The sequence below is a fragment of the Phalaenopsis equestris genome, unplaced genomic scaffold, assembly GCF_001263595.1.
Source record: "Phalaenopsis equestris unplaced genomic scaffold, ASM126359v1 Scaffold000969, whole genome shotgun sequence".
NCBI lineage: Eukaryota > Viridiplantae > Streptophyta > Magnoliopsida > Asparagales > Orchidaceae > Phalaenopsis > Phalaenopsis equestris.
The window spans coordinates 388,408-400,007 of NW_018165408.1; the positions used below are offsets into that span (position 1 = coordinate 388,408).

Below are 11,600 nucleotides of genomic sequence, written 5' to 3' on the forward strand. Positions count from 1 at the left end.
GATATATTCATTTCGCATTTTGTCTCTAAGTGTAAAGCCACTCATCCACCCAATCATTCTCATCTCGGCAACACTTAACTTAGTTTCATGTTTCTCTTTTAAAGGCCAACATTCAGTGCCACAGAGCATTGCAGGTTTCACCACTGTCTTATAAAAATTTCCTTTTAATCAAAGAGATATTTTTGTCTTAGCGGCACTTTTCTATCACAGAATAGGGCCAACACATTCCTCCACTTCAACCAACCCCTTAGCGGTTCTTTTCTATCACACAATAGGGCCAACACATTCCTCCACTTCAACCAACCAACTTTAATTCTAATAATAACATCCCCATATATATCATCGTCCCTTTGAGCAATGTACCCGAGAGATCTAAAATGTTCATTCTTTTTAATGATTTGATCACCTATTATTACAACTCTATCTCTGAATCTACTACTACTAAAATTAAATTCCATGTATTCATTTTTTGATCTACTCAAACGAAGGACTTGTAGAATCTAAGGTAGACCTCCATAATTCAAGTTTTTCCAAAGTTTTTTCTCGTCTTATCAATGAGAAGGATATCATCAGCAAAAAGCATACACCAAGGTCCATCCTCCTGTAAGTGTCTAGTAAGACAATCCATAACTAAATCAAAAGAATATGGGATTAAAGGAGGTTCCTGATGTAAACCAACATAAATAGGAAAATATTTAGTCAATCCTCCTGTTTGAACACAAGTAACACCTCTTGTAATCATATCTTTAATGACTTAAGTATAAGTCATATCAACACCTTTCTTCTCAAGAACTCTCCAAAGGATATATCTTGGAACCTTACTGTAAGCTTTTCTAAATCAATGAAAATCAACTTCTCCACCAAACCTCTCAATAAATGTATAGCTTTTATAGTAGGCTTGCCTGACATAAATCCAATTTGATTATAAGCAATTTTTGTAATGCGTCATAACCTATTTTCAATTACCCTCTCCCATAATTTTAGAGTATGACACATCAACTTAATTCATCTATAATTTGCACACTCTTTATTTTTAAAAATGGGGACCAAAATACTATTCCTCCGCTCCTCAGACATCTTTTTGGTTTTTAAAATAATATTAAAGAGTTTAGTAAACGAAGAAACTCCCAAATCTCCTAGATATTTCCACACTTAAATTGGGATATCAAGTCCTACTGACTTTCCATAATTGGTTTTCTTTAAAGCCTCATCAACTTCTTTTTTACTAATGTGATGATAGAAACGAAACATTTTATTATTATTAATCATATTAAGATCACTAAGGTCGATCATATTTTATGAAACTTCATTAAAAAAATTATCAAAATAACTCACCCAATTATTTTGAATATCTTTTTCTAAGAAAAGCACTTTCTAGTTTTAACTTCAATAAGAAAATTATCAAAATAACTCACCCACTTATTTTGAATATCTTTTTCTAAGAAAAGCACTTTCTAGTTTTATCTTTATTACACTTGAGTTTAATCTTCACTTTTCTTTTCTTTTTGTTTGGCTAGTTTATACATATATTTTTCACTCTTCTTAATATCTAATCTATTATAAAGATCACTAAAAAAAAATTTTTAGCATCATGGATTGTTCTCTTAGAGTCCCTACGAGCTGTTTGATATTTTTCCCAGCCCACTATAAACATTCTTAGAAAAAGAAAAAATCTTAATGCAGTAATTTAATCAAATTGTGCATTTGATAGAGCACACAAAACATTTGCTCACTATAATTATGGTTCTCATAGGAAACTCAGTCCTCAACCTATCTATATACAATACATTAAACCCAAATAAGAGAAAAAAATCACTCATCTGAACTTTCAAAATTAACAAGCAATTAGTGCAACATTTCAAAATGAAGCTCCCTGATCTTTATTTATATATATATATATAAGCATGTAAAAATCAAATGAAAAGCTGAGATCAATTGATTTGACTAATGCATGGTGTTGTGACAGAGGAAGGACGTCCAGTTAAGATACTCAAATTGGGAAGGATCTCAATTTCAAGACGAAGCCCCATTGAATTCCTTTGTTATTTAGACTGCAAGTAAAAGAGAGCTAAAAAAATGCATTTATATTTTAAATATATTATATATAAGTGAAAAGTCAGAACACATAAGAAAAGATTTAAATGATAGAGAGATTACAATTACAACAACAACAACAACAACAACAACAAGCCTTTATCCCACTAAGTGGGATCGGCTACATGAATAATTTTCTCCATTACAACCTATTGAGTGTCATATTTTAATTTAATTATAATAAATTAAGATCATTTTTTATACAACAGTCCCAAGTCTTTTTAGGTCTACCTATGCCTTTCTTAACATCAGTCAAAGCTAAAACATCTACTCTTCTAACCAGATCACCAGATGGTCAACATTTAATGTGACCAAACCATCTAAGACGACTCTCTAATCTAGTCCGCCACCTGAGCTATATCAACCCTATCATGGATATATTCATTTCGCATTTTGTCTTTAAGTGTCAATACATTCATCCAACTAAGCATTCTCATCTCAACAACACTTAACTTTGTTCTATGCTTCTCTTTTAAAGGCAAACATTCTACAAACATTCTACACCATAGAGCATTGCAAGTTCCACTACCATCTTATAAAATTTTCCTTTCAGTTTAAGCGGTACTTTTCTATCACACAATAGGCTCGAAATATTCATCCGCCTCTACTAAAAACATCCCCATCTATATCACTATCACTTTGAACATTAGACCCGAATATCTAAAACGTTCACACCTATTAATGATTTGATCACCCATAGTTACAACTATGACACTAGAGCTACTATTACTAAAATTACATTCCAAGATCCGGTTTTAGTTCTACTTAAATGAAGGCCTTTAAACTACAATGTAGAGCTCCATAATTCAAGTTTTTCTTAGACTCTTTCTCTAGTCTTATCCACAAGAAGGATATCATAAGTGAAAAGCATACACCAAGGTGCATCCTCCTGTAAATGTCCAGTAAGCACATTCATAACTAAAGCAAGAGGAAATGGGCTTAAAGTCGATTCCGGATCTAATCTAACTGAAATAGGAAAATATTGGTCAATCCTCTTGTTCGAACACAAGTAACAACTCTATTATACATGTCTTTAATGACATGAATAGAAGTAATATCAACGCCTTTTTTCTCTAGAACTCTCCAAAAGACTTCTCTTGGAACCGTATCATAAGTAGGACTGTCAAAATGGTTCATTGTTTGCGAAAAACTCGTGTTGGACTCGTTAAGCAACTTGTGTTCGGCTCGTTCGTAAAGCTAAAAACAAATTTTTAAGCTCGAATATAAACGAGCTGGATATGAACAAATATTTTCTCGCTCGTGTTCGGCCCAAATTGACTAAAAAAAAATAATTAATTAATAAATAAAAATATAAATATACTCAATATTTTGCGGTGTTACACCACGGAATAACACCGAGTAACACCCGCTGTGATATGTATTATTCCGTCGTCCGCAGTGTTATTGGTGTGATCGGTGTTATTCTGCGGTGTAACACCAATAACACTGCGAAATAACACCAATAATAAGAGAATAATAACACGGAATAACAACGAGCCTATTTCGAGCCTAACACGAACAAGAATATGTTATTTGAGCCCGAAATAACACCAATAACACTGTGAAATAACACCAATAATACGAGAATAATAACACAAAATAACAACGAGCCTATTCCGAGCCTAACACGAACAAGAATATGTTATTTGAGCCGAAAACAATCACAGTGTTCACGAGCTAAATTTGAACGAGCCGAACACGAGTTGAGGCTCAGCTCGCTCAAGCTCGACTCGTTTACAAAGCTTTCTCTAAATCTTATTCTCTCTGTACTTCTCCATCAAACCTCTCAATAAATGTATAACTTCAAAGTAGACCTGCCCAACTTAAATCCAAACTGATTATGAGAAATCTTTGTATCACGTCTTAACCTATGTTTAATTACCCTCTCCCATAATTTTAAAGTATGGCACATCAATCTAACTCTATAATTAACACTCTCTTGTGCATCCCTTTTGTTCTTAAAAATAAGGACCAAAATACTCTTCCTCCACTTCTCAGAAATCTTTTTAATTTTTAAAATAATATTTAAGAGTTTAGTAAGCTAAAAAACTCTGAAATCTTCTAAATATTTCCACACTTCAATTGAGATATCTTTAGGTCCTACTGATTTTCCACTTCTGGTTCTCTTTAAAGTCTCCTCAACTTCTTTTTTACTAATGCGACAATAAAAATAAAATATTTTATTATTATTAGCAATATTAAGATCATTAGCAAAATAGCTTACTCACCTATGTTGAATATCTTCTTCTAACAAAAATACTTTTGATTATCATCTTTAATACACTTTACTTATATTAAATCTTTACTTTTTCTTTTTATTTTTCTTTATTTGGCTAGGTTATACATATTTTTTACCCTTTTTAGTATCTAATATATTATAAATATCATTAAATGCAGAATTTTAACAAAACAAATTGTTCTCTTAGACTTCATACAGACCACCTTATATTTTTTTGAAGCCTTTAAGCTTTTACATTTAAACCGATTTTTATAACACTTATATTTTATTTTTTCTTGCACGTTATTATTCCACAAACTATATTAATTCATATAAAATTTTCCTTTTAATTCTCTAAATACAACTTTTGTAATTATTTAATAGTTTTTGTTACTTTATCTCACATAGAATTTGCTTTTCATGAACATCCTAAATTTTTAAATCTTGAAATTTACTCATAAAAATAATATTATTTGTGTCTTTTAGATGTCCCCATCTAATTCTATGATAATGATTCATAGTATTCTTTATCTTGAAAGTTTTCATCTTAAAATCCAAAACTAAGAATCGATGTTGAGAACTTAAATTTTCGCTTAGAATGACCTTACAATCTTTACATTCTTGATGATCGCTTCTTCTCATAAGAAAATAATCAATTTGTGCTTTACTAGATCCATTCTTATATTAGCAAAATCTAATATGGTTTTACCTTCTTCATTAATCACTTCAAAATCGTACCACCACAAATATTTCCAAAATTTTCTATCACTCTACCAACTATCCATTTAAATCTCCTCCAATAAAAATTCTTTCTTCAAGAGGTATTATTTATATTAATTCTTCTAAGTCATTCTAGAATATTCTTTAGAACCAATATATAAACCTATTTGAGAAGCATAAACACTTATAACATTAAAAATTTTAATATTAACAACAATCTTAAGGGCAATAATTTTATCTCTAATTCTATTAATTTTAAAAAACATTATCCTTCAAACTCTTATCTATAATTACACCACCATCAATTATAGTGCGACTCCTACTTGAATATCGAAGTTTAAAACTCAAGCTATCAATCTCCTTAGTCTTTTCTCCAAATCATTTAGTTTCTTGAAAATATAAGATATTTATATTCCTATAAAACATGATATCAACTAATTTCATTGATTTACCTATGAGAGTACCTATATTCCGAAATTCTATCCTAAAATTAGTTTCATGGACCATCTTCTCCCCATCTAATTCTATGATAATGATTCATAGTATTCTTTATCTTGAAAGTTTTCATCTTAAAATCCAAAACTAAGAATCGATGTTGAGAACTTAAATTTTCGCTTAGAATGACCTTACAATCTTTACATTCTTGATGATCGCTTCTTCTCATAAGAAAATAATCAATTTGTGCTTTACTAGATCCATTCTTATATTAGCAAAATCTAATATGGTTTTACCTTCTTCATTAATCACTTCAAAATCGTACCACCACAAATATTTCCAAAATTTTCTATCACTCTACCAACTATCCATTTAAATCTCCTCCAATAAAAATTCTTTCTTCAAGAGGTATTATTTATATTAATTCTTCTAAGTCATTCTAGAATATTCTTTAGAACCAATATATAAACCTATTTGAGAAGCATAAACACTTATAACATTAAAAATTTTAATATTAACAACAATCTTAAGGGCAATAATTTTATCTCTAATTCTATTAATTTTAAAAAACATTATCCTTCAAACTCTTATCTATAATTACACCACCATCAATTATAGTGCGACTCCTACTTGAATATCGAAGTTTAAAACTCAAGCTATCAATCTCCTTAGTCTTTTCTCCAAATCATTTAGTTTCTTGAAAATATAAGATATTTATATTCCTATAAAACATGATATCAACTAATTTCATTGATTTACCTATGAGAGTACCTATATTCCGAAATTCTATCCTAAAATTAGTTTCATGGACCATCTTCTTTACTCGCATTCGTCCGTAATATGATAACTTTTGCTTATTTGACACTACACTCGAACATCGGTTTAGCGGTCCTTGCACACTTTACATTGTATTTAGTTCATACATCGCACTGCTTTCAAGGGACACCCTAACATTTACACAATGATTTAAAGATTTCATGTTATGATTTTTCAACAAATTTTACACTGACTGTCGTCTACCTAATGCAATCCTCCACTGTTCACATCCAGGGCTTGAGACCCGACAATGACAATGTTAGTCGAACAAAAACTAAAATTATAGTACATGATTCTAGTGGGGGTAGCAATTACAAATCAATATTATTAGCACATAAAGTGATATTAAGCGCGAACTATGAGCATCATGAATTTGTTATTCAAAAGAATGGGAATGTAATTATGAATCAATGATATTAGTGAATAAAGTGATATTAAATGTGATATCTGTGACTACATGAATTCGCTATGCAGAAGAATGGGAATGTAAATATGGGTAACTACTCACGGTAAGGCTATAAATATTAAAAAGAAAAACAAAATTCTCAAGTTAAGGATGGGTAATTAACATAGAGAATTGGATTGAACGTAACTTGAAATAAAAAAGATACCATGAAGAAGTAAAGCAACAATTTATAAAACTATGATTAGAGCAATGAATTTGCATGAATCAAAATATAGTGCAAGAAAACTGACAATGATATCCAAATTGAACATCACAAAAACAGGAAAGTTAAGATGGACATGTGACAAAATAAAGTAGTATAAATTAAACAACGACTTCTATTGAATATAAGATAATTAAAAATAAATTAGGGTGGTTTGATTTTATACAACAAAGGATGGAGAATGCAAACATAAAATGAGAGGATAAAATAGACCAAGATAACAAAAACAACAAGCCTTTATCCCACTAAGTGGAGTCGTCTACATGAATCCTTTTTCTCCATTGTATCCTATTGAATGCCATATTTTTATTTAATTCTAATAGAATAAAATCATTTTTTATACAATATTCCCAAATATTTTTAGGTCTACCTCCGCCTTTCTTAACATATGTCGAATCTTAAACATGTACTCTCCTAACCGAATCATCAGATGGTCGACGTTTAATGTGACCAAACCATCTAAGAAGACTCTCTCTAATCTTGTCTTCCACTGTAGCTACACCAACCCTTTTACGAATAGATTCGTTTTGCAATTTGTCTCTAAGTATCAAGCCACTTATCCACGTAAACATTCTCATCTCAATGACACTTACCTTTATTTTATGTGCAATTTGTCTCTAAGTATCAAACCACTCATCCACATAAGCATTCTCATCTCAATGACACTTACCTTTATTTTATGCTTCTCTTTTAAAGGCCTACATTCTGCGCCATAGCATTGCAGGTCTCACCGCCATCTCATAAAATTTTTCTATAAGTCTAAATGGTACTTTTATATCACACTTTTCTATCACGCAATAGTCCTGATGCATTCCTCCACTTCAACCAACCAACCAAAATTCTACTAATAACACCCCCATTTATATCACCATCACTTTGAACAATAGACTGGAGATATCTAAAACATTCACATCTTTTAATGATTTGACCACCCATAGTCAAAACTCTGCCACTAGAGCCACTGCTACCCATGTATTCAGTTTTTGATGTACTTAAAGGAAGGCTTTTAGAATCCAATGTAGACTTTCATAATTCAAGTTTTACCTGTACTCTCTTTAGTCTTATCCACAAGAAGGATATTATTAGAAAAAAACAGACACCAAGGTACATCATCCTGCAAATGTCCAGTAAGAGCACCCATAACTAAAGAAAAAAGAAAAAAATAGACCAAAATAACATGAATATAAATTATTTAAAAATGATTTGTAGAGAATAATTTTAAAACCTTAGAAGTTATTAATAGAAACGATGAAAAAAGTAGATTCATAAAAACAAAATGGTTGTATATGCACAAACTAAAAAAGAGAGACAAAGTCTATCATTTCTAAAGCTTAAAACTAAAAAGGAGGTATTTATTTTTTAAAATTCCTAGAAATAATATTATGTTTTTGATATGTAACGTTAAAATAATTTATATTTATGGAAATATTATACCTCGATATCTTAATTTTTACTATGCTAGGTATTATTTTCTAATTAGGTTTTGGTGATGGAATTCATTTGTTCCAGATCCCCATGTTTATAATTGGTCAAATATTCAACAACAAACCATGAAAATTGATCAAGCATATTTTAATGTTTAATAGCAACTACTTAATTTTGAATAAAAAATAATCACTGTATTTATCAAGTAATTATATATGGCCATCTTAATGTGACATGCGAAGTGTAATCCATAAAGCATGATGCTATCAATTTAACTAAATAAAAAGAACATATCAAACGCAAAACAAATTATGAAGAGAACTGAATAGTATTTTTAATGGCTCCTTGTCAACCAAAATTAATTTTTAATAAAGTAATTCAATGAAATAATCAATGGTTATAATTTTTTTTATTTTAAAAATCCTGCAAAGGATTCCTTATTACATAAATTAAAGAAAAAGAAGCATTACAGTGCACCAACAGTTCAAAAATGTTTTGAATTAAAAAAGAAAAAAAAATCGTACACATATGCTGACAGCACTTACTGAACGAAATGAATCAAACTACTTAAGTTCATAAATTAATCATCAACAGAAAAAGAAGGGTTCAAAGCTATATGAAAATACATCTAGTTTTCAAAATGCATATTTATCAGAATTCCTATTATAAATAAAGAATTCTCTATTATGCTAATTGAGATATATGCAAAAATACCCTCATCTCAAAGTAGAAGGCCTACTTCGAATGGGCAAAAGGATGCGTTTGCAATTGATCTGTACAACTGCACGTCAAAGATTAGAGCATAAAATTCAGCAATACAAGATAACGGTAAAAGGATTTGATTAAGGTTAGTTTGGTTAAGTTAGATTTTTCTTATTGTTGTTGATGCTATTTAGCATGTATATATTCACTGTGATTGTATTGGAGGATGGAAAAATTAGACTGCAAGTATATTGCTTAAAATCATGTAGCCATGGAAGGGGAACATATGAAAGAAGATTGCTGTATGACAGATTTCATCAAATGTTTCCCGTGCATATCAACATGGTACATGCCAGGTTTTCAAAAATCAAAACAGCTAAATATTAATTCTAAGCAAATTTTAATTTCAGTGTAGAATTATTTCATCCAGAAATAGAGTGAAAGCAAAGTTGACTGTGGAAAACTTTAGAAAGCTAAATCCACATATTATAATAAAAACTAGGTCTATAGTACCTATTAAAGAGGAAACTTTAGATAATAGAGTTCGATTGTTTGAATATTCAAATTGAAGACCATGAATGATTGGGGTGAGGAGATGCATTTATGTGAAATACATAAGAAGTTAATGTGGAAAACCAATGCTAGTAGCTCGTAAGAAAGCTAATAAGCCAGAGTTGAAACAGTTATCCTCTTGATGCAATCCTTTCTTTATTCGGTTTTTCCAAAAAGCCAATGTCAGTTATAATTCGATGGAGAGAAATATTGGTTAATGAGTTAAGGAGAATAAGTATACATGACAATATTAAGCAGTGGCTACAATTAGTAAAAGTGTATCCTCCAACTAAAAAAAAAGTAGTATCGGAAATGCTTAACCTCAACGACTAAGAACAAATATAATATAAACATGCACAACATTTTTTTTTCTACGTAGGATGCTTTTAAGACATTAACATAAAGCATTTTCAACATCAAATAAAAAACCCTTCTGTGCTAATCACCTAATTTTGCTGGTAACAATGAGAAGTTTACTAAAATAACAAGGTATGAGATGGTCATCTGGAACTATAGGGGTTCATTCTAATTTCATTTTAGTAAAACTGACATGAATGAATGACAAAATAGCCTCTTCTTTAACCATGAGCTTGCCGTACAGGAGAAAATTGAGATTCCAGTATTCACTAAAGGCAACTCTCAATAAGAATCACAGAGCATATTCAAACAGGCCTGGCCTTCCACAGCACGTCATGAACCTTTCTTCAAACAGTTCACATCAGTGCATTTGTGCTTTATCTAATTAACCTATTCCTTGAAAAGAAAGCCTTTGAGAAGAATCATATAGCAGCCCAAACAATCTTGGCAGTCTAAACATCTCTTTTACCTTTCAATTGCATTGCAATGTTTCCATAAAAGGGAATTCAGCAGGTATGAAATTTGTGCTTTTGCAGGTCAACCAAAGGATTCTTATCAATTTTCAATGGGATGTTATCTCAGTTAAAAACAACATAAATAATCCAGTTTACGTGTATATGTCATCAATCAATCATGTCCAAGGAATAACCAAACAAGTGATATTTTCAAGATGTAATGATTTTATCAGTCTGATAAAACAATATAGTATATTTGGGCCAAAAAGTGAACGAGAATCAAAGGCAGCTCAAAACTATGGATCATGTATCCCCAATTCTTAAGGTGTATAGTTTTTGGACAACATATAGAACCCACTATGATTATTGGCTTTTCATTTTCTTAAACAAGGTCAAGTCCTCTGTATTTGGAATAAAGTCAAAACCCTTGAAGTAGTAGTTTCCAGCTATAAGCTTGGAAGGATCTAAAATAAATCACCACGGAAAAATTAAGAAGTTGTGTATATATTTCTCAATAAATAAAATCAACAGTTATTGAAGCATAGTAGGTTGAATATGCAAGCAAATTCCTTCTCACTTACCCAATCAGTCTTAATAGCTAACATAATCATCTACATGAGATAAGATCTTGTGCAATGGCATATCAAAACAATTCTAAGGATGTTAAGCATCCCCTGCAATAGTAATACACTACCAACTCAAAATAAACAAAAATTACCATAAGTTTACAGATCTGCATCCGATAATTCAATATTTAGTGCGCAATCAGTGGTAATCTGAAGAGATGCAACAGAAATGGCGGGAAAAGACACGGGAATGGAAAGCTAGCAACAAAAAATCCTGCCTGGAGAGTACCCACTCATCTTCGAAATACTTAAAAAAGAACAATCAGCAGAAAACTCCAACTCACATATGCCATTTGCTTCCAATCTAGTACACCCCCTAACTCAGATCCCGATCCTAATGATCAGAACTAAAAAACGACACGTGAAAAATTAAAGCAGACACAAGTGTGTACGTGCCACAGAAAAAGAGAGACAGAACGCTCACCAGCCTTCATAGAAGCGTCAGACTGCGCGATCTTCCTCGCCATAGCCGCAAGAAGCGCGATCCCGTGTTCAGCGGCAGGGACGGGGGTAGGGGGCGGGGGGAGGTGGA

The 11,600-nt window shown here is 31.3% G+C and overlaps 1 protein-coding gene across 2 annotated transcripts in view; it reads right to left on the reverse strand.

Annotated features, from left to right (window-relative positions):
- LOC110032546 (D-3-phosphoglycerate dehydrogenase 1, chloroplastic-like) overlaps positions 1 to 11,600 on the reverse strand; it is a 19,035-nt gene that overhangs the window by 3,061 nt on the left and 4,374 nt on the right. The window contains exon 1 of one of the 2 annotated variants that reach the window (XM_020736208.1): positions 11,493 to 11,576. The exons of the other annotated variant lie outside the window; for it this stretch is intronic. Within the exon in view, the coding sequence (XP_020591867.1) occupies positions 11,493 to 11,535 (43 nt within the window). The 5' untranslated portion in view covers positions 11,536 to 11,576. Of the gene's footprint in view, positions 1 to 11,492; positions 11,577 to 11,600 lie in introns of those variants that run through there. 2 annotated transcript variants of the gene reach the window in all.